The sequence below is a fragment of the Hevea brasiliensis genome, chromosome 18, assembly GCF_030052815.1.
Source record: "Hevea brasiliensis isolate MT/VB/25A 57/8 chromosome 18, ASM3005281v1, whole genome shotgun sequence".
Lineage (NCBI taxonomy): Eukaryota > Viridiplantae > Streptophyta > Magnoliopsida > Malpighiales > Euphorbiaceae > Hevea > Hevea brasiliensis.
Genome location: NC_079510.1, coordinates 1,670,800 through 1,695,868, shown reverse-complemented (window position 1 = coordinate 1,695,868; position 25,069 = coordinate 1,670,800). Strand labels below are relative to the sequence as shown.

Genomic DNA, 25,069 nt, shown 5'->3' with positions numbered 1-25,069 from the left:
ATTGTTTCTGTTGGAGTAAAATCTGCTCAACATCTAAAAGTATAAAATCTAGTTCCAACAAATACTTCATCATATATGAAGCAGGAGTTGGCTCTTTCCCTCCTTGCTTCTTGCTTCTTGCTTCTTGCTTTATTGTAGCTATTCCCACCAAGCAGAAGCACCACCTGTTCAACTGATAAGCCACCAATTTGACTCATTTTTCAAGGTGCTATGTCCACATGGTCAAAGAATCTATACACCTTTGTGATCCAATCTAAGAATTCTTCTATGTTGACATCTCCTTAAAAATTAGGAATGTCAGTTTTCAATCGATTTTTTCATACTTCCCATACGTACCTCTTCTCCTCACATTGCTGTTGATGCTTGGGATAGTCATGGAGGTCATAAACATCCTCCTCTTTCGAGTCTTCATTATAGGCATATTGTCTATGAGCAGAAATTGGTTAGTAAATAGGGTCACCATGAGCAGCACTATCTCTTGGCCTTCTAGTTTTTACTGAGTTCCTGTTTGCATTGATTCCCAAAGCACTAAGGCTATCTGCAATTTCTTTGAAGTGTCTCTTGATATGCTCACTTTTGAGATCCATCTATTGCTCCAGACGTTGTTCCAATCATTGCAATGTGTTGTCTCTAAGGTCAAGGGCTCTAGTTCCCCGATTACTGTCATGGGAAACTGATGTAATTGCCACCTCCGACAAGGTAAGCCATCTCGATTGGGGTGATTTCCTAACTCTCATATCACCTAACGCAGCATGAAGCTTACGGAAAGAACTCACACTCGTACACATTATACAAGTATTGAGGAAAAAAAACTGCAGAGTTTTATAAATCAAATCTCTAAAACTAGTAGGAAATTATCTAATTTCTAGATGGAATTGGAAATCAATATATATATAAAAACTTAATTAGAATAGGAAACATTAAAACTGAGTAGGAAAAATTAAAGAAATAAAAATAAAAATACTGCTTCCGCATGAACATGCTCCACATCAAATGTTCACGTATATTTTGGGATACATTAAAGAGGAGATGGAAATCATTCTAGATGTCATGCTGTATTTTCCTTATTATCTGCTCAGTGAAGTTATGCTCAACTCAACTCAACTCAACTAAGCCTTTATCTCAAAAATTTGGGGTCGGCTATATGGATTCTCTTTCTCCACTCTAAACGATTTTTTATTAAATTCTTGGAAACATGTAATGCTTTTAGGTCATGTTGTACTACTCTCCTCCAAGTCAGTTTACTTCTACCCCTTCTTTTCTTTCTATCCTCTAACTTAACATGCTCTACTCGTCTAACTGGAGAAGTTATACTCGATTTTATTTTGTCAAAAATTATAGATATGTGGCAGTCATAACATTTTATGTGGCTGTTTCTTCTGCATCTCCTTACCTTTGTCTTGTTCATGCTGTATAGGTAATGCGCTTTTTTAATTCATAGTTATACCTCTATATACTGATAATTATTAGCCATAGCAGTGGTCTTTGTCTTCTATCCTTTCATGCATCCATCCCTTCATTTTTGTTGTTGTGATACTTGCAACAAAGGGATTGGGGAAACACAAGATTAAAGACTCAGTGCGCTGAGAATAATTGCCCTGATTTAATATGGGGTTTACTTGATCTAGATTTACATATCTGACTTTAGTTTCAGCTTTGCTGGAAAATTTATCTTGATAGTCCTTTTTTTTTTTTTTTGGAGTGGGGCAATCTAAGGCTCCATATTGTAGTTGGGAGGCCAAAATACTAGTTTGAAATTGGTTTTTAGAAAAGCATCCATTTAGATGCTTTTGAAAAACTGTTTGAAAAAATTATTTTGCTGATTTGAAATTTTTATGATTCAAATATGTCAAATTTAAATTGAAATTAAAGGCCCTTAATAAACATTTCTGAGATAGTGTTTTTCTCAACAATAGCTCAAATAGCAATGCTAAACAGACCTAAATCCTTAGATGATTAGATGTGAAGTCTTTGCTTAAAGTTAAAGTTTTGGGATTAGTTTCAGTCTATAAATAAAATACCAATGATTATAATGCTCATAATGCAGTTTTGTTATTGAAAAAAATACCAGCAGTTATGTTTCGTGGATTGTGTGATGCAACTCTACCTTAAGATGTGATGCCCAAGGAAGTTTAGGTGCTAAAGCCTAAACTCGTTTATTTTTTCTGTTCTAGTGTTACTATGAACAGCCCTACAACCCTTTAATCCTTGTTTAATAAAGTAGTCCACCTAAATTCCTACTCATTTTGACCTTTAAGTAGCCTCAATACTCGTTCATGCAAACTGTCTTCTTGTCGTGCTGATTGTGGGTTTCTTGGATTCTTTATCATTTCCAATATCAACTGTTTATGATTGCTTGCATAAATTCAGATTTCTGATCAAAGGTATGCAAAAGGAAGCTTATTTTTAATGAATTTATGGAGCTGTTGTTACACGATGGTAAAATCTCTATAATCCTGGCATATTGATCCAATGGGCTGTGAAGTAGTGAAATCACTTCTAATTTATGAGGTATGTTCATGAGTACCTATGGTTTGGGTTTTTCCCCTTTTTTTTTTTTTTTTTTTTAGAGATTTGAAAATTTTTAAATATTTGAAATATTTCACATTTTAATTATAATATTTTATTCATTAAATTTTTAATTTTTTTCCAGTTATGTTTTTTCTATTATTCTAAGTGATTGAGGATTTTTAATTATTAAATGCTAGGTAAATTCTTTAATTAATTTTTTATAAATAATTTTTCTTTTGGATTTAGTTTTATCAACTTGAATAGAGACTCATGGAAGAAGATAAAATTTTATTGGCTTTAGTTTTAATGATTAAGCCTCTATTTATTTCATAAAAATTAATTTATACGTGAAAAATATATAATTTATATGTATAAAATATCTTTCGTAGATTTTTTTTATGAAAATAATTTTAATAAAAATATTTATTTTTGTTAAAGATAGATTATACGTATACACAAATTAGTGATAAGAATAAATCACTATTAAAATCATAGCAATATTAATATAATCATTATTCTCATATAATTTATGTTTACGCACTCCACAACTGCACTCCGCAACCGATATAGGATTTCAAATGACAAGTTCACTGATAGATGGACCTGTAACTGTTTATTATTTGGTTGTTAATAATTGTTAATAATATGTATTTATATTATGCATGAATGTTTTTATATTTTAATAAAATTTAAGGAAAATATTTTTTATTGATAATTTTTTAAGTGCTTATATTTTTTTAGAAAAATATTTTTCAAAACAAATGGAGTTTAAAGCTCAAAGATATTATTTTGCTAACGAACTAATTTCTCCTTTTATAATTAGTTCAATTTGCCATTAGTTAAAGGGAAAAATGAATATCTCTTTGCCCTTGGTCCTCCATGGACACATCATCCTCTTTCTTCCTTCAAACAAAATTATTCGCTAATTGAATCTAAACGTCTAATTATGCTTAAATTCCTTCTCCCTGCAAAAAAGAAAAAAGCTCAAATTTCAATAACATGGTTAGTTGCTTACCTTTCATCTTTATATAAACAGAAGGGCACTACTTTCACGCAAATGATAATGAATCCCTAACTTGCACGCAACGAAATAAAAAAAAACGAACCTTTAGAACATGCAAGCCATGGACTTTTTTTTTTTTTTTTTTGAGATTTTTGGTTTTTTTTTTTTTAACCTAAATGATGTTGATTTGGGATTTTGAGAATCAAGTGTTTTGAAAAAGAAAGGATAAATTATCAAAAAATTTACGGTATTCATGGGTAGATTTAGCATGGGGCAATGGTGGCGCTTGCTCCTATTGTCCCCATGAAATGCTTCATATAGTTAGCTTATTTTAAATGTTGGTGTACTCTATAGTCACTTGATTTAAAATAAAATAAATTTATTTTGTTATGAAAAATAAGGTAATTTAATAAAATTTTATAATTTATTTTATTAAAATTTTGTAAAATAATACTTTTTTTTTGTTCGTAAAGTCATTAATTAAAAAAAATTTATTAACTTAATAAAAAAAATTTCACATAAAGAAACATATAATTTTAATAATGTTAAAAAATTATAAATAAAATTAAATAAAGTATACTTATTTAGCATTTTACATTTAACATCTTAATTAAAATTTAAAATGTTGAGAAAAATATAATAATTTAATATGTTGAAGAAATTTTATTTTTTCGGATGAGTTAATAAATTTTTTCTAATTGATTACTTTACGAAAAAAATTATTTTATAAAAATTAATGAGATAAATTCTAAAATTTTATTAAATTGCTTTATTTTTTGTAATAAAATAATTTTATTATAAAGTAACTATATAATTCACTTTTAATGTTGCTCCAATTAAATCTATTAATTTTGCTCTCATAATTTACTTAATTTTTTTTAAGTTGCTTATTTATTTTACTTAAACGAAATATGATTCATTATTTTAATTTTGATTTAAATGCAATTAAAAATTTAAAAAATAAATAGAATTATCACTAAATTAGATTAATTTATTCACTATAATAATTCAATTCATTAGTGACAATTCCCATCCTTAATTGAGAAAAGAAACTTAAAAAAAAAAAAAGAACAATACTGTTAAATTCACTATGACATGATAATTTAAACAGTTAATTACAAAAACAATGAGTAGCTTATTAGGTATATACGGTGGAATCAATAAACTAAAAATTTAATAATTTATAAAATATATAAAAAATTTCATAAAATTTATTATTTTTAATATTTTTAATATTTATTTTTATTCAAATACGCGTGTATATATAGTATCATAAGCTAAAATTTATAGTTCTCGCTGGGTATATTGATCCAATTTTCCATCTTCAAGATCTAATTAACCTAACATTTGTGTTTAATTGAACTTCAATGTCTAAGATGAGCGAACAAATTAATCTTTTTTTCTGAAAAAGAAGAAATTTTGAGGATTTTTTATTGTGGATTTTAGTTTAAGGCGAGAAAAAAAAATTTAATTAAAAAGAAATTTCTGATTAGATGGCCTGCCAAACCAACATTTTTTTTTTTTTTTTTTTTTTTTTTTTACATTTGTTTGAGCTGCCAAACCAACATTAAGTATTGATTTCAGAGGTCCCAATGTAAAGATTGTTCTTAAGATCCTTGTTTGTCCTTTCTCACCCGTTAGGAAATGAAGCGGCTCTATTTTCTCTAAATTCTAACTTCTGACGGGAGATTTCACAATACTACTATCGTAGTGGGTCTACTTTATCGTGGCATGTATAGGTGGTTATTTAAGGTTGAATATTCGGTTTAAATTGTATTGAATTGAATTATTAAAATTAAATTAATTAAATTATTATATTTTAAAAATAAATCAAATTAAAATAAATAAAAAAATTGAATCAAATTGAATCATTTTATTTTGGGTTAGTTAGAATTATTCGGTTCGGTTTGAATCAGTTGGTTTTGGGGATTTGATGAATTATTTAATTTATACTTAATTTTAAGTTATTTAGTCTGATTTTAACCTTTGTTTGAACTTAATAACCATTAATCAATGAAATTAAACAATATATATAATTATATATAATTCATAAATTTTCTATAAAATAAATCAATTTAAAAATCAGTAAAATAATTCAATTCGATTCAATTCAATTGATTTTAATTCAGTTCAATTATTTTTTTTCTCTCCAAAATCGAATTGAACTGAAATAATTGAAATTTTTAAAATGTAAAATCGAATCAAATTGAATTATCTTAACATTTGAACCAAGTTATTAAATTAAAGTTGTTCAAACCGAATAGTGCTCACTCCTATAGCTGTCTATAAACAGCTACTCTCTATACCTACCACCATGCATGGCAGCAAGACATGATTATTGAAGGAGAAAATGACCTTGTATATATCTTGGGGCATATTTGCATTACTGTTGGAATTATTATTGAGAAAATTACTTTTTTAGATACACTAGTTAGAGAATATTAAAAAATAATTTAAAATTAAATTTGATAAATTTTAGTTATAAGAATATTAAAAAATAAAATAATTTTTTTAAATTATTTTTTAAAATAATATTTAAAATTATGCTTTTTATTCAGAAAAATAATTTTAAACGCAATACTAAACAGACACTAATTTCCTGAGCGTCGTTTACTGTCCCAACACACAAATAATGCAACATTAACATTTATTAATAGAAATTTTGTTTTTATTACAATTTAATTTCATTATTTTAAGTTCAAATTAATTAATAAATTTACAGTTGTATTTTCTTTTGATCCATTTCATTTAAAAAAAAAAAATTAACGCAAAAACACATTTACAAATTGAATATAACTATTGTAATAAGTTATTATAATGAAATTTTAGTATACATATCAATTTGATTATATAATTTTTTTTATTTGAGGGTGAAAAGTTATACTAAACTCTAGTTAGTTTCATGTGTCTTTTTTTTTTTTAATAGATAGATACACAGATGACTCGATTGTATACAGCGTGCGTGTGTGGTTTATATAAGAGTAAAAATATTAAAATTTCTAGGTTTTTAATAAGCGTTCATTTCCATTATTAAGTCGTGTATATGTGTGTTTTCTATCTACCGACAAAAAATGGTACTTTTGAGTGAAAAACAAAAGTTCAAGCTAAATGTGCCAGTGTGGCTCCGCTTGAGATCCGTGAATGAGTCAAGTGTGTCCAGTGACTGATCTTTCAGGATTTTATATCGATTAAAGACTGTGTGCGTATGTGACTTATATAAAAACGAAGAACTTGTTAAAAAAAAAAAATTACCACGTGTCTCTTGCAGCTTCCTCCAACCTAGTGCTTTTTATCTTATACAATTAAAATCAAGACTTGATGAAAGTAAACTATCATCTCAATATACATCCTTATATTATCTTATCTTTTAAGGACTTACCATTAAATATAAATTTTATTTAGTTAATTCAAAAACAATTATAAAAACAATAACATAGTACTTTTAATAATATTAATGGATATGAATTATAATTTAAAAGCAAAAAAATATGTGAAAAAATTATTAAAATGAATAAAAAATTGAAAATAAAAGTCATGTCAACGTTTTTATTATATATAAACTTATTATATATATATATATATATATATATATATATATATATATAATTTTGAAAGTCATAATTATTTTTTTTATGTTATTTACAATTATTTTGTCTTAAATAATTAAATTTTTTTCATTTGTTATGTCTTCAATTTGAGATGAAATGATGAAAAATATGTGAATTAGTAGTATAAGTAAGAATGGAAATTTTAAAAATTAAGATAATAATGTTAGATATATTATTTAATTATTGAATATTTTTTTTATCAATATAATGTTTGCTAAAATTATTGCAAATATTATAAATCATTGAAAAATTAATAAAAATAAAAAATGGACTAAAATTGATAATAAGGGAAAAGATTTAAATTATTTTTATTAATTGATGAATTTAATTATTTTAATTAAATTTATTACTAAAATTAAAATTAATATAAAAGGATTAAGACATATTAGTAAAATTAAAAATTTTGAATAAAAATATTTTGATTTTTTTTTCATTTAACTTTTCTTTAAGTGCAAATTGCATTACAAAGCCAATGACAACATTATAAAAATAGTAGATGGCAATTCTATAAGGGTAAATTATTATTAGGTAGTTTAATAAAAAGGGTTCGCGAAAAACTAAAAACGTTGACTATGGGCTAAACCCAATTATTTTTCTTGCGAACTAGAAATGACCTAAAAATAGTTTACCTGGAGAGATATGATATTTTTATACGTTAATAGATGGTGATGAACAGAAATTGGCTTGGAAATTAAGGATACCCAGATGGATATTTCCGTTTGTTACTGTTTTTGATGCGATCCCAACACCAAACTCACCTTCTATTTGGGCTTTGGTTGGTTGGTTCTTCTTTCCTTCTAATCTTCTGTTTCTTTGTTTCTTTCTTTTGTATATAAATTTTCTTTCTTTACTCTCCCAATATCTAGTAATACAGTCTTTGGAGAGAAAGAAAGGGATGGCAGCATCTGCTGGAGGTGGTGGTGGAGGAGCAGCTCTGGATAAAGAGGCTGGGAAGGCTCATGTCGCCATGGCGATGGTGCAGCTATTCAATGGAGGATATCACGTTATTACCAAAGTGGCTCTTAATGATGGGGTCAATCAGCTCGTTTTCTGTGTCTTTCGTGACCTGCTAGCTCTCTTAATCCTCGCCCCCGTGGCCTATATCCGTGAAAAGTAATCCAATTTTTTTGCCTTTTCCCCCCCTCTTCTGGGTTTGTCTTTATTTATCATGCTTTGCCTTTGTATCTGTCTATCCGTTTCTATACATGTTAGGAGAATTCTGACGAATGCAATGGTGATTCCAGTTTTGGTCTTTAATTTTTCAATTATAATTTTGGGATTTTGTTTTCTCAGTTGTCTTTCACTCTTAAAGACTTTTTTGGTTTTTGCCAATCATGGTTTGCCAACAAGTTCATGTGATAATTTTGCTTATTTTATATCATGCCACTCAACATACTGTTGCTCCTTCGCACTTCTGCAGTACAGTTTCAATGATGGTAGCATAATATGGCTAGAACAAATCAAAATACCTATTTTATTACTGGGCATTGCTGCTTTTCCCCTTTGTTTATTTAGTTGTCTGGTGGACAGCACAAGTTACATAATTTTTATGTTTTTCCTTCTGGTTGATAATTTCATATATGGATTGAAATGATGCAAATTCTTAAGACATTATGTTTTCCTTTTTGTAGAAGGATTCGACCTCCTATGACTAAACGCCTACTCTTGTCATTCTTCTTCCTTGGGTTAACAGGGTGTGTTTATCTGAATCCATCTTTATTGATCTAGTTATAATATAAATCATTAATATTAATAGACTTGATACAACATCCTAGTAATCAATTTATTTGGTTTTGTTGTTTGGTAGGATATTTGGCAACCAGCTGTTATTTCTTCTTGGCCTTAGCTACACAAATCCAACTTACGCTGCTGCAATACAGCCTTCAATTCCTGTTTTTACTTTTGTCTTGGCTGTGATGATGGGGTAAGTCCAACAAATTCTTCCTTTCTATATGTGTATTTGTGGGTGTGTGATTTAGTTGTTGTTTTTGTGCTAAGTATGAACATGTGCAATCCATATTGTTTGTATGAATGTTTTTTGTTCAGTTTCTTATATGAACTTGTTCTTGCAGTACAGAAAGAGTGAATTTGTTAAGACTTGAAGGTCAAGTGAAGGTTGGGGGCACCCTTGTCTGTGTTTCTGGTGCAATATTGATGGTTCTGTTCCGAGGTCCAGCTGTCATTGGATACAGTCATGTAGGCTCTGCAGCTAGCGAAATAAGTGCCAAGGGTCAACCAGAGCCTGTTGGATGGTTTTTCTCTAGCTTACTAAACATAGGACTGGAAGGTTGGCACCTTGGAGTTTTATGCTTAATTGGGAATTGTATGTGCATGGCTGCTTTTCTGGCCATTCAGGTAAATGCTTATATGGTTATCCAGTGGGCATGGAACTTAGAATTTGAAATGATAGAAATCATAAAACATTATAATTTAGGGATTATTTTGTTTATTTTTAATTATGAATTTTTTCAGATTTTTATGGTAAATGTTTTATTTTGGAAATATAGGGTAATTTAGCCCTTTTTAGGAATATTTAATTTCATCAGGGATTTTCATATTTTGAAGGTTTGCTTCTTATTTAAGACTGGGTTGGAATCTTTCTGGTTGGCATTCCTAATCCTAGTAGTTGTAGGATTAGTTAGTAAATCTCTATAATTACCTACATAATAGTAACTAGAAACTTTCTTAGGTTTCTGATAATGGGATGCTGAGTACTTTGGTTCATTTGGAAGGCCTGTATGCTAGGTTTTCTCTTCCGTCTTTTCTCTGTTCTTCTCCCTTTCCTCTGCTGCTATAGTACTTCAGATTCTGCTCACGGAACTCTCTCAGCTCACCACTTCATCCTTTCTAAACCTAATTTTAACTCAAGGCCATTTTATATTGCTGCGTCCTTACAAACTATAAATTCTTAAATTCTTTCCCAGCACTATGAATAATTAGTTGCTTGAAATTTGCCTTATACGAAGCATTAACAGCAGATTTTTGAATCTCTTATGTCATTTTCAGTTATCACTAGTGTTACCTTGCATTTTCTGAAGGCCTCATGAACTTTTACATTACTGTTTTCAGGCAACCAACTTGATGTCTTCACAATTGTCTTTTCTTTTCCCTCAAGGCCATGGAACACCAAACTGAGCCCTATCTAGATTGCTTTTCTGAGTTCTTGGGTATCCAAGTGTGCTTGACCCGCATTATCAACTTGATTTTCTCTCTAATTTGATTTTAACTTTTTAATAAGTTTTAGTTTGACATTCTTAAGAACCTTGTGCAGTGGGGTCCATTGTAAGATCTTTTGCTAGTTAATCACCCTTCCATTCTTTTGTTTGTTTGGTTTACAATTAACATTTTTTAGGAGTGATGGAAAAGTTTATATGCCAGTTGGCTTAACTCAACTATTTATGTTGGAGCTCCCAAGGACTAGGCCACTGTGCTTGAATATCCTGTTATACTTATCTACAAGGTATTGAAGAATGATTTCCCATAATGTCAAAAATGTTGTGTTTTTCTAGTCATCATGGCGGAGGCACATAGACAATTCATGTGTCAATATGTTGTTTCGCTTCCAACATGTGCTAGCAGATAATACAATTTGTTATGGGAAAAATTTGCAGAGACTAATGTGGGAGAGTTTAAGCAAGATGAATTTTAGTATAATGCTTTTAAAGCAGATGAAGATGTGCTGAACTCTATTTTATTTCATGCATTGCTGAAAGAACCATAAGCAATTGTGTATTTAAGTGTAAGAAGAATTAAATCTAGAACCATATGGAAACATGCATTAAATTCATTTGGTCAACTTAAGTGGCTAGTAGAAATCTACATTGCATCAAAAGCCATGACAACTGTTGGAAGAATTTCTGGCCCATGGTGGCAATGGAACTCAGATTAAGAAGCCCACACTTGTTGATGCACAAGTTACATGAAGTAGCGTTTGAGAAAAGCAGTGATTGCTTGTATTAGGTGTAACGGTGAGGCTCCAACTACTAGAGGAATTGTCCGCTTTGGCTATAAGCCTCACGGTTTTGTCCCATAGATAGAATGGAGAACTTCCCAGGAGGTCACCCATCCTAGGATTTCTCTCAAGCGAGCACGCTTAACCCTGGAGTTCTTCCAACTCTCCAGGCCATTCCACCAAAAGGCGCCTCTGTGATTAGTTTTCCCATTTTATATATCATTACTTTTTGAACCCAAGACCAACTCCATGCTTTGCCGATGTGGGATTTGCCTAAGGGACCTTTCTACCCTCCCTTTCGGGACTCAGCGTCCTCGTTGAGGTTTGCCCCACCATCGCTCAAGAGGACACGCGAGCAGCTCTGATACTAATTGGCTTGCCACTAGAAAGGGAAGTCGAATTTACTATTAAAGGTCTCTTAGGCAAATCCCACATCGGCAAAGCACGGAGTTAGTCTTGGGTTCAAAAAGTAATGATATATAAAATGGGAAAACTAATCACAGAGGCGCCTTTTGGTGGAATGGCGTGGAGAGTTGGAAGAACTCCAGGGTTAAGCGTGCTCAACTCAACTCAGCTCAACTCAACTCAACTCAACTCAATTCAACTAAGCCTTTATCCCAAAAATTTGAGGTCGGCTATATGGATTCGCTTTTTCCACTCTGAACGATTTTGGGTTAAATCCTCAGAAATGTGTAATACTTCTAGGTCATGTTGTACTACTCTCCTCCAAGTCAATTTAGGTCTACCCTTTTTTTTCTTTCTATCCTCTAACCTAATGTGCTTTACTTGTCTAACTGGAGCCTCCGTATGTCTACGCTTCACATGACCAAACCACCTCAATCTCAGGGTTAAGCGTGCTCGCTTGAGAGAAATCCTAGGATGGGTGACTTCCTTGGAAGTTCTCCATTCTACCTATGGGACAAAACCGTGAGGCTTATGGCTAAAGCGGACAATTCCTCTAGTGGTTGGAGCCCTACCGTTACATTAGGTTTAAACTTTAAACTGTGAAATAAGCAAGTTGAATTTTTATTGGTGAAACTTGTTTAAAATTAAAATTCAGCGTTTTCTATATTTTAAGGCTTCAGTACAGCTTTCATTGACATCTAATTTCTTTATGTATGATTTGGCAAGATAAATGAGATTCTGATTGCTGACAGATGGTGCATGAGAAACAATCACATAACAATACTAAAGAGTGTACTTAAGGGAACTAACTGCTAAATGCTTTCCCAGAAGTTTAACCATGAATCTAAATTGGCCACTTGGTGTCGTACCTGGAGCAAGTTTTCCTTTCAGTCCTGATGCCTTTAATGTTATTTTCAAGAAATAAATTGGCTCTCAGTGTTTTTTAATTTTTTTTTTATTTTTGAATATCAATTTGAATGTTTGTGTGCATAGAGTTGGTGCATGTGGATGCACACAATATTTAAATAATCGTCAATAAATTTCGTTAAGCCCTGGTGGTATTTCTTGATTAATCATGTTCAAGTCTCCCATCACTAGGAACCATTTTATTTATTAGTTTTATATACTGTGCTGTGATATGTTTATGATATTCAATTTGTCGTTTGGAAAACTTGCAGGCTCCACTTTTTACAAAATATCCTGCCAGCATTTCAATCACTGCATATTCATATGCATTTGGAGCTCTCTTGATGGTACTGACAGCTTTCTTTATGACCAATGGAACAACAGAGTGGAGTCTGACGCAATCTGAGCTTTGGGCAGTCATTTATGCTGTAAGTTTCATGTTATATTTACCCTTAATTCATGTGTGCTGTGGACACAAATTTATTTTCAATTTTCTAATTTCAACTTTACCCAACTATGGATAACTGTATGGTATCTTTTTACCCTTTTGAGATGAAGTTCAATGTTTTGGTTAATTGAACTTTTTAGGATATGAAATCTGAATGGTGATAATTATCTTAGTATGAGAGAATACCCTTTTCATTTTAGAGAATGTTGATTAGTGTTTTGAAAGGAAAATTTTACCGTACAGCCATACGACCGGCTATGTTATATGGTAATGAGTGTTGGGCACTGAAAGGGTCGTATGCATCTAAGATAAGAGTTGTAGAGATGAGAATGTTAAGGTGGATGAGTGGCCATACTAGACTAGATAAAGTCCGTAATGAGAGTATTAGAGAAAAGGTAGGAGTGGTGCCAATTGAAGATAAGTTGAGAGAAGGGAGATTGAGGTGGTTTGGTCATGTGAAGCGTAGACATACGGAGGCTCCAGTTAGACAAGTAGAGCACATTAGGTTAGAGGATAGAAAGAAAAAAAGGGGTAGACCTAAATTGACTTGGAGGAGAGTAGTACAACATGACCTAGAAGCATTAGACATTTCTGAGGATGTAACCCAAAATCGTTCGGACTGGAGAAAGCGAATCCATATAGCCGACCCCAAATTTTTGGAATAAAGGCTTAGTTGAGTTGAGTTGAGTTTGTCAAAATGAGAGATGGAGGGAACATAGAGGGAGATAGTGAAAGGAGGAAATATGTTTGTTATTTGAACAAGGAGAACAATCCAACTTTTGCTTGAATTCCTAGGTAAATAAAACTGAACTCTTTACTTCCTTTGTTATCTCTCTCAAATCCTCCATTACATCAACTTGTGGTTGCCTTTTTATTAGGTAGAATTCAATATTTGGTGTCTATTCTGTAGTGTTCTAGAAAATCTGCTTTTTCTTGTTTGAGGTTAAACTTTTTAAAGGAGCTAGAGAAGGAAATGACTCAAAGGTTACAACTTTATTCTCATTAATTCTATAAAATAAAAGATTACATATTTATATATAATGATCTCCTATAACTACTCTACTTATTTAGGAATATAAATCCTACTATAATTACTCAAGTAATTAGGAATACAAATCAAATCTATTTAGGAATGCAAATCTTACACTAAATTGGAATTTTCTAAGTATAGATATTGACTTTTCACAACACTTCTTCTTGATGAGATTCTCATTAAAGCCAATAACTCCCTTACAACTTCCTCCAAAAGCAAATTTAGAAACATCTACACAAAGGCACGAACACAAAAGACAAACCCTCTGCAATGCGATGTCGGTGACGAAACATCAAAACAATGCAACTCACTTTGTTACACATCCCTCTACAAAGGCAAAGTTAAAAGAGGGGGAAAAAAAAGAAACAATATATGGATCTTTATTGAAACAGCTCATATGGCTGCAAGATAGTGACTGTCAAAACTTCAAACCTTCAATGGAGTATGAAATGGGACCAAACAGCAACATAAACCAAAAACAAGTAGGGTCACAAGGCTCTAAATGAATAAAGCAAAACAGACGAGGGATGATATGTCTTAAAGACTCAACTCAAAATCACCCAAAACACCCTCAAAATAGTTCTTGCTGTAGCTCAAAAATCCTAGACACAACCAACAAAATAGAGCACCCCTAAAAAAAATTGCTGAAATTAACCAATTCTCACAGAAGCAAAACCAATGCGGTAGTAGAGCCCTTAAAACAGAACCACTACACAAAGGCTTAAAGTACTCAACAGATAGGTTTGAAGCATCTCCAAGAAGGCACCAAACAACATCACTAGATCAGTCTAAAGTCTCAAAATAAATAGATTCCGGAAGGAGTATCTAAGAGCCAAACCTCAAAAGTATGTCAATGGTGCACCAAACCAAGCAAAAATGTATAAGGATGGAATGAGGATGTTGGGGCAGACGGGAAGATGCCAAGCGCACCTACACGCGCCGACACGTGAATCGGGAGTTGAAAGACAAACATTTTGTGTGTGGGCTACGTGCTTCATGAACATTGGAGAAAGGTTGGTCAGTAGCTGATTTCTCTTCTTAGGGAGGCGTTGAGATAAACAAATCACCCAAGATAGCTGCCCTAGAAAGGCAGCAGGTGGGTAACGTAAACAAGGATGAAATTTCAAAAATTTACAGAATTTTAGCAAAGCTCTAATACCATGTTAATGTTTAAGAATTAGAAGTAGAAGAAAGAAAGAGAATCCGGGATTGAAAGACAAAAGTTGTGGGCCATAGTTATTAAAGGCTCCAGGTGTAACAAGGCACCAAGGAGTCCTGCATCTTAGGTGCAAGCGTGCGCCTAAGTGAGGTGAGGCACGGAAATTAAAAAAATAAACTCAACTCAACTCAACTAAGCCTTTATTCCAAAAATTTGGGGTCAGCTATATGGATTCGCTTTTTCCACTCTGAACGAAAATTAAAAAATAAACAAAAATTAAATAAATGAAAATTCATGACCGTCTATGTAATTAACCACATCATTTTATGTGATCGCAAGATTCCCAATAAGTTGAAAGGAAAATTTTTACCGTACAGCCATACGACCGGCCATGTTATATGGTAGTGAGTGTTGGACAATGAAGAAGTCGTATGTGTTTAAGATAAGAGTTGCGGAGATGAGAATGTTAAGGTGGATAAGTGGTCATACTAGATTAGACAAAGTTCGTAATGAGAATATTAGAGAAAATGTAAGAGTAGTGCCAATTGAGGATAAGTTGAGAGAAGGGAGATTGAGGTGGTTTGGTCATGTGAAGCGTAGACATGCGGAGACTCTAGTTAGACAAGTAGAGCACATTAGGTTAGAGGATAGAAAGAAAAGAAGGGGTAGACCTAAATTGATTTGGAGGAGAATAGTACAACATGACCTAGAAGCATTATACATTTCTAAGGATTTAACCCAAAATCGTTTAGAGTGGAGAAAGAGAATCCATATAGCCGACCCCAAATTTTTTGGATAAAGACTTAGTTGAGTTGAGTTGTATAATATGATTTTATATATAATATACCATTCATGTAGTAATTTTATGTAAGTTCATATTATAATTTGATGAAATCATTACATTTGCTTAAACTTATTTATATTCATATTATAATATATTAAAGGTATATGAAATCATTACATGCTTATTTAATGAAAATGAATTGCTTAAAAAATTTTATTGGAAATTATCTAAACAAAAACTTAAAATTATATCAACAAAATGTTAATAAATATTTTACATTATTAATTATTAATTTTTCAACTCAACTCAACTAAGCCTTTATCCCAAAAATCTGGGGTCGGCTATATGGATTCGCTTTTTCCACTCTAAACGATTTTGGGTTAAATCCTCAGAAATGTGTAATGCTTCTAAGTCATGCTGTACTACTCTCCTCCAAGTCAATTTAGGTCTACCCCTTTTTTTCTTTCTATCCTCTAGCCTAATGTGCTCTACTTGTCTAACTGGAGCCTCCGTATGTCTACGCTTCACATGACCAAACCACCTCAATCTCCCTTCTCTCAACTTATCTTCAATTGGCACCACTCCTACCTTTTCTCTAATACTTTCATTACGGACTTTATCTAGTCTAGTATGACCACTCATCCACCTTAACATTCTCATCTCTGCAACTCTTATCTTAGATGCATACAACTCTTTTCAAAGGCCCAACACTCACTACCATATAGCATAGCCTGGTCGTATGGTCAGATTAAAATTTTCCTTTTAATTTATTGAGAATCTTACGATCACATAAAACTCCCGTGGCACGTCTCCACTTCAACCATCCTGCTTTAATCCTATGACTAACATCCTCCTCACATCCCCCATCTACTTGAAGGACTGAGCCTAGATATTTAAAGTGATTACTTTGGGACAGTGCCACTCCATTCAAACTAACTCCTTCCCTATCACCGCTTGGCCTTCACCGAACTTGCAATGCATGTATTCTGCCTTCGTTCTACTTAACTTAAAACCCTTTGACTATAGAGTACTTCTCCAAAGTTCTAGCTTCCTATTGACTCATTCTTGTGTCTCATCTATCAGAACAATATCATCCGCAAACATCATGCACCAAGGAATACTCTCTTGTATATGTTTCACGGTTCATCTAAAACTAATGTAAAAAGGTAAGGGCTTATGGCTGATCCTTGGTGTAATCCAATTGAGATCGGAAAATCTCTTGTGTCCCCTCCCACTGTGCGCACAATAGTAGTTGCTCCTTCATACATATCTTTCAATACTTGTATGTACCTAATAGATACCCTCTTTTGTTCTAACGCATTCCATAAGACCTCTCTTGGAACACTATCATAAGCCTTCTCCAAATCAATAAAAACCATGTGTAGATCTTTCTTCCCATCTCTATATTTCTCCATCAAGCTTCTAATGAGAAAGATCGCTTCCATAGTTGAACGACTGTGCATGAAACCAAATTGATTGAGAGAGATAGAAGTATCATGACGTAGTCGATGCTCCACAACTCTCTCCCACAACTTCATAGTATGGCTCATGAGTTTAATTCCCCTATAGTTTGAGCAACTCTGTATGTCTCCCTTATTTTTAAAAATAGGTACTAAAATACTCTTCCTCCATTCGCATTTTCTTTGAGTTTAGAATCTTATTAAATAATTTAGTTAACCATGCCACTCCCATATCTCCCAAATACTTCCACACTTCAATTGGTATTTCATCGGGTCCACAGGCTTTACCTACTTTCATTCTCTTAAGTGCTTCCTTTACTTCTAAAGATCTAATCCTTCTAGTATAATTTACGTTCTTTTCTATTGTTCTATAATTTATATTCACGCTATTTCCATTTTGACTATTATTAAAGAGATCATTAAAATAATTTCTCCATCTTTCTTTAATGTCCTCATCTTTCACCAACACTTTTCCTTCTTTATCCTTAATGCACCTAACTTGATTGAGATCTTGACATTTCCTTTCTCTACTCCTTGCTAATCTATAAATATCTTTCTCCCCTTCTTTAGTTCCAAGTTTCTCATATAACTTTTCAAAGGCACGTGCTCTTGCTTGGCTAATCCTTTTTGCCTCTTTCTTTGCTATCTTATACTGTTCATATGCCTCATTATTATCACATTTAGGTAATTTCTTATACCATTCCCTTTTTCTCTTCACTGCCTTTTGTACTTCCTCATTCCACCACCATCTCTCTTTTGAGGGTGGTCCATGTCCTTTAGACTCCCCAAGTACTTTTCTAGCTACTTCTCTAATCTTTGATGCCATCTGTATCCACATATCATTGGCCTCCATATCTAGCTTCCATACTTGGACTCAAGAAGCTCATTTTTGAACTTCACTTGCTTTACTCCTTTGAACTCCCACCACTTTGTTCGAGCTACACTATTTCTTCTGACCTTACTTGAATTGTTCCTAAACTTGACATCCAAGACCACCAACCTATGTTGACTTGTTAAAGCCTCTCCTGGAATGACCTTGCAATCATTGCATAGAGCTCTATTTGTCTTCCTGGTTAAGAGGAAGTCGATTTGACTTCTATGTTGCCCACTTTTGAAAGTCACTAAATGTGACTCTCTTTTTATAAAGTAGGTATTTGCTAGTATTAGGTCGTATGCCATAGCAAAATCCAGGATGCTTTTTCCCTCCTCATTTCGACTGCCAAAACCAAAACCTCCATGAACATTCTCATAACCTTGCCTATCACTTCCTACATGTCCATTCAAATCTCCACCAATGAAAACATTCTCTTCATTCGGTATGCTTTGCATTAAATCATCCATATCTTCCCAAAACCTTTGTTTCCTCTCCCTGTCTAGTCCTATTTGTGGGGCATAAGCACTAACTATATTTATTGTTTCTCCGTCTATTACTAGCTTTACTAGTATAATTCTATCTCCTACTCTTTTCACAGCTACTACTGCGTCTTTCAATGTCCTGTCTATGATTATACCCACTCCGTTCTTGTTTCTCTCCTTTCCGGTAAACCACAATTTGTACCCTGAATTACCCACTTCCTTACTTTTCTCTCCTACCCATTTAGTCTCCTGAATGCAAGCAATATTCACCCTTCTCCTTTCCAAGGTATCCACAAGCTCCATTAATTTTCCTGTAAGTGATCCAACATTCCAAGTACCAACCCTGATCCTCCTCCTATCCTGCTCCTTCCTAATTGGTCTCCTTCTATGATATCTTCTATTATTTTCTATGTCTATCTTGTGTTCTGTTCCACTATTTGTTCTATTATCTGTCCTATGGACTAACTTCTTTACCCACACCCGTCCATGATGTGGGAACCCTTGCTCACTTAACACCACACCCGGGCGCCGGCATGGCGCGTCGCTTTCGGTGAACGCCCTACACCCTTGCATATTTATCACTACACCCGGGCTCCGATGTAGCGCGTCGTTAGTAGAGGACGCCCCAACGTTTATATCATTTGAATCCATATCATAGGGTGTGACGAAATTTTTACGCTGGTTGTCACCTACCGCAACCCTCCTCCTTTATCCGGGCTTGGGACCGGCTAAGCGCAAACTACTTAGGCGGAGTTTAATTATTAATTTTTCCTTCTAATTTATTGTCCAAACACTCAGTCTCAAATATGAAACATCCACCCATTGAATTTAGCACAATAATAAAAAATATAAGGCTCAAAATGGGAACATAATAGTAGAAATCAATCACAGTTGGTTGGAGAAAAAAAACCCACAGCTGGAGAAAGCAGCATGAAGAGTAGGAAAAAAAAATCCAACACCAAGCCACTGAAAATTTTAAAGACCGAAGGCTAGAAAGAGAGCAGCAGAGTAGAATGAAGGAAACAAAGTATGAACAGGGTTGGAGAGATGAGGCATGAAGGAAGAGAAGAGAAAAAAGAAGCATGATCAAGGTTGTAGAGATGAGGTGTGACGGAAAGGGAAAAAAAAAAAGCTTGAACAAGGGCTAAAGAGAGATGAGGCGAGAAGGAAGAGAAGAGGAAAACAAAAAATAAAAAAAATGCAAACCTAGAGAGTAAATCTTTGAAGTGGAGAAGCATGCAGCAACAAATAAAGGATCCTTCTCCTCTTCTTTCTTCTTTGTCTTTTTCTTCTTCTTCTTCATCGTCAAAGGGTCTGGGTTGGCTTGGCTTTGTGTTGCGATAATTCAAAAAAAAAAAAGGATGTGGGCTTATTTTTAAAAGCCTTAGCTTGACCTCACTCAAGCACGCCTAGGCGCGCCTAATGCCTCCCTGTGCCTCACTGTGCCTCTTTGAGCCTGGGTGAGGTTGCTCGCCTTTCCCTAAATGAGGCGCTACACCTAGAGCCTCAGGTGCGCCTTTGAGAACAGTGGTGTGGGCCACGCGCTTCACAAACTTTGGAGAAAGGCCGGTTGGCAGCCAAGTTCTCTTCTTAGGGGGGCTTTGAGATAAACAAATCACCCTAGATGGGTGCGCTAGAAAGGTAGCAGGTGGGTAACGTGAACAAGGACGAAATTTCAAAATTTTCCAGAATTTTAGCAAAGCTTTGATACCATGTTAATATTTAAGAATTAGAAGTAGAAGAAAGAAAAAGAAGGAAATAGCTCAAAGGGTTACATCTTTATTCTCATTAATTCTATAAAATAAAAGATTACATATTTATATATAATAATCTCCTATAATTACTCCACTTAATTAGGAATATAAATCCTACTATAATTAGTCTACTAATTAGGAGAAATCATATCTATTTAGGAATGTAAATCCTATTCTAAATAGGAATATAACTAAATACAAATATTAACTTTCTGACATGTATGATGCATTTTGTGTTCCTCCCTATATGTCTAGCCCAAGTCTAATCGTGATCAAAATCCATTTTGGCAGTTGGCAAGAAGGACCTCTTTACAGCTATTATTCTTCCTTGCCATTCTGGTAGTGGGAAACTTATGGTCCATTCAGTACCCTTGTTGGTTTGGTGGTTTTATTTTCTTTGAAACATAAAACTGCTTTGATTTTTGGTTTATGGTTTTCAATAAACAGTTATTTTTCCACTTTCATTCTCTCTCTTCATCTTATCCTCATCTCTCAAGTGCATCTCAAGGTCATCATTTTATCCTTTTCCCTGGTATCAACAAAGCCTCTATTTCCTTCTCTAGGTATCTATGGCTGCCACTTTCCCACTATTTACAAACACTAGAAACCACAAAGCCATCACTCAAACCAATTCATCACGATCAATTTTCAACAGCAGTGGACCATGCTCATTAATCACCATAGATCCACTCATGCATGTCTTTAATGATCACCCAAATCCAGAGAAACAAAAATAGGAATTAAAATTTCAATCAATCTCTTTGCCCTGCAACGCAAAAAAAAAAAAAAAAGAGCTCAGTGCTAGTTGATGGTCGAATCTGGTGTAGATGTGAAGAAAGAAGAAATCAATATGAGCAATTGACTGTTAATCTACGTTGTAAGAGAGCTATTATTGGCTGCTGGTGATGGTTGAGAGAGAGGGAGCATTGATAGTGAGAAAGCAATAGAGCTGAGGATTAAAATTTTGGGCTTTGAGAAATAAATGAGATTTTACTGAACTCGATTTGCATTTTTAAACAAGAAACCGTAAAGTTACTGAACTTAATGTAGTTTTTGTAGGGTTATTCAGTAATTTTTTATTTTATTTCTTTATATAAGGTTGTACCTTCAAAAGGTTTATTTTGGCTTTGGTTGAATTAACTATTTTTGCTGTAAAACAATAGGGTTCTACATCTTAAAAAAAAATCATCTACTTTGCGAGATAAAACTGATGGAGTAGTAGAATGCTACCCTATTCCAACACCCTCCTCTGAGTCTTTATGGATTAGAGAATCTGTATGAGATAAATTGAACTGAAAAATGAAAGCAGAGATCCACTGGACTACTGAGAGGGAGACGAACAATTTCAAAACAATAAGAAAATCTGTTACCCTTTTCCTGGACTTGTATCTTTGCAGTTGCAATTTTTTGTATCTTGAATGTCAAATGTGTTGTACTCTATGCTTTTCTTTTGTGGAAACCAACATTTTACTTGATGGTCTAAACTAGTTTAGGTGTCATGGCTAGTAACACGATCTAGTTTTTGCAGGTTCATCAACTTTAACCTGGACCAAAAAGTTGGACATCAGTAGCCAATCCTCATAGATAATGACTTTTTCCTCATTCTTGTTGACAAGTGATTTTCATTCAATTATATAGATAATATGCCATAAAATAATTCCCTTTCACCCTGTGGCATACCATCACAAAATGATAAAAGTGATAATATCTCTCTAAACCTCTGCTTGAAATTCTTTTTGTACAAATAAGGTGTGCTCAATGAATTATATCCAGCACTAAAAGTTTAATTGCATTTTTATCTGACATCACTATTTTCTCAGGGAATTGTAAATTCTGCTCTTAATTATGGACTCCTTACATGGTCCAATAAGATCTTGGGGCCTGCTTTGGTTGCACTTTACAATCCACTTCAACCTGCAGCTTCTGCCTTACTGTCAAGAATTTTTCTTGGAAGCCCCATTTATTTGGGAAGGTTTTACTCTTTTCACTTGAAAATTTTGCACGCAATTTGTATATTTACTCATATGCGTACATATCCACACTTGATGCTGTGATATGCATAATTGGTTTGTAAATGGTCATATTTGTATTTTCTCATAAAACATAATTTTGTTCTTAAAAAAAAATTTGAATAATCTTCTGGAAATCTTCAATAGCACCTGAAGCTGGTATGAGAAAGCCTAACTCTCTGTTTTTCATGTGGTAACAGCATCTTGGGGGGATGCCTCATCGTTGCTGGTCTTTATTTGGTAACTTGGGCGTCCTATAGAGAAAGACAGGCAATTGCTGGGATTATTCCTCATGTTTTTTCCCGGGATTCTGAACCACTCATTCACAAAGATCCATCAGTTAACAAGGGTGCATACCGGAGAGGACAACTGTCCCCAGGGTCCTCCTTGCCAAAATCCACAGATTAAGCAGGCAAACAATGAAATGTAGTGTAAAATTTTGTTCTTTTTGAAAATCCCCTTTTTTGTGATAAGAAAATAACTTCATGTATTATGTACCCTCTGTTCAAAAATACACATCGCAGAGAAAGCAGTGTAGTACATAATATTCTGTGCTTTTCTTTTGATCTAACATTCATTCTAAGAAATGAATTGAAAAAGAAAAGAAAAAGGAACTAAGTTTTTATGGCTTTATATCCTTTGGTGCTTTTATGGCTTTATATCCTTTTGTGCAGTAGTGTGGGTAAGAGTTATCTTGGCCGCTTGATTATGGCAGCTAATTTCTGAATTTGGTTCCCAGTGCCTGCTTATACGCCGAAAGACGTGATAAATGGTGAACTTTTGAGATATCTCATGCTGCCTATAATGGGGCTTTGCAAAATTTTGAAAGACTTGAATCAGGATAGCTAGGAAGCAAAACCCAGAGAAGCTGCAAGCTAATAGACACTCAGGAAGCAAAACCTGTGGATGCTAAAGGAAATTGCCCTTCTAATATAGCTAATCACAATCTGGTTCTTTGGTGTTCTGAGTTTGGTAGCAGCTTTTTGCTAGTGGTGACAATGGCAATCGTGGCATAATTTATGTTCTTGCCAAGTCTTGCATCAATTCCTTTGTAATCATGAAATTGCAAAACTTTTGTAATCTTTTGTGTGTGTGTGTGTATATATATATGGATAACATGGAAAGGGAAATATGTCTGTCTTCATTAAAACAGTGAATTACAAGTTAGTTTTCATGATTTGTCAAAAATCACATAACCAGTTACTCTGTTTTTAATTTGAAACAAGTCAATTTTATATATTATTTCATTAATAAAACAGTTTTTTGTTTAAATTTGACCTAATTTATCATTAATTATAAATTAAATGACTAAAATACCTTTAACCCTACTTTCAATTTGAAATAATTACATTCATCAACTTGTGTTTTGTTAAATTGTATATTTAAAATATATAATTATTTAAATATAAATTTTGAATGGATGAACCATTTTGTTAATAAAACACAATTTGAGCGACAAATGATTTAAATTAAAAGTAGAATTGAAGCGAGAAGAAAAATAAATGTGACCAGAGATGGAGGTGATGGGGAAGCTGCAATTTACAGTTGCTATTTGGAGGAAGTTAAGGTATGAACTTTTAAAATCATGAGTTTTGAAAGGAAGCTCAGAGGAGAATGTTTGTGGGATGAGAATGGTGGCTAGACGGGAAGTACTGCTTTCGGCTGTGTAAGTTTCAGCTTGTCATTCCTTTGCTTGAAGCTGAGGTTGAGGCTTCTATTTTTACAGTAAAGCAGACAATGGAAGCTGGCATTCTGGATATTAGTTTGGAGTCCGAATCTCTCAGTTTAGTGAAGTAAATGCAGTGCTACCTTTGAGTGTGTTCATACTGTTGAAGCAGTGGGTGTAGAATAGACTTTGAGGCGTGATGAATCACTATCTTTAAGGTGTTAATTGCCCCCACTAGATTACTGCAAGGTTATAGCAATATAACTCCAGGATACAACAAAGCCTGAAATCTGCAGACAGCAACTCCTGAAGATTTCCCCTAAGAACTCTTTATATGAACTGAATTTAGAGAGACTAGAAGAAAAGAAGAAGAAGTAGAAGTAGTATATATAACTCATCTATATTTATAAAGAATGAAAAGTCATGGCACATTTTCTAGATGACACATCTGTTTATCAAAAGATACTTATACAAATAGTTGTGACTATTTATATAAACATATCTGTTTATTAACAGACACCTATATAAATAGTTATGACTTTTTGTATAAAATAGACATGTCTGTTTATTAACAGACACATCTACTTGTTAATAAACACATCTGTTCGTAATTTATTTATGAAAATTACAATATGATAATTATTTTATTTCACACATATACTTGTCAAGTGCCATAATAGAATAATATATATTGAATTATATATATATAATTCTATATATATTTCACTCTTGCCATTTCTTCACTTTCTTATATTTTAACAATATAGGAATTCTTTCTTTCTATACTATCTAACATACAAGCTATTTATAACAATCCCCCACTTAGCTTGTATTGTTAGATTCCATTGTTTCATGCATAATGAAAAGTATCTTTCGATTTAAACTTTTCCTTAGTGTAAGTATTTCAAAGTTCTAAAGAAATCATGGTGGCCTTAGCTTAAACCTAGATTTCTATTAAATAGAACTGTAAATACTATACACATGAATTAATTAGTTCGACTTAAAAAGTTCACTA

General features: G+C 33.1%; 1 protein-coding gene across 5 annotated transcripts; it reads left to right on the top strand.

The window, feature by feature from the left end:
• The first annotated feature begins 7,685 nt into the window (after nt 1-7,685).
• Nucleotides 7,686-23,021, top strand: LOC110671025 (WAT1-related protein At4g19185). Of its 5 annotated transcripts, none has more exons than XM_058140331.1 (8): nt 7,691-7,901; nt 7,997-8,235; nt 8,754-8,816; nt 8,930-9,046; nt 9,195-9,477; nt 12,658-12,813; nt 22,200-22,351; nt 22,589-23,021. In XM_058140331.1, the coding sequence occupies exons 1-8, from the start codon at nt 7,857-7,859 to the stop codon at nt 22,794-22,796; spliced, it is 1,263 nt and encodes a 420-aa protein (XP_057996314.1). In that variant the 5' UTR covers nt 7,691-7,856; the 3' UTR covers nt 22,797-23,021. The 5 variants fall into 5 exon arrangements, with proteins under 5 accessions (XP_057996316.1, XP_057996314.1, XP_057996315.1 ...); XM_058140332.1 differs by having other exon boundaries at nt 7,696-7,897; XM_021833381.2 differs by having other exon boundaries at nt 7,696-7,897; nt 7,989-8,235.
• The last annotated feature ends 2,048 nt before the right edge of the window (nt 23,022-25,069 follow it).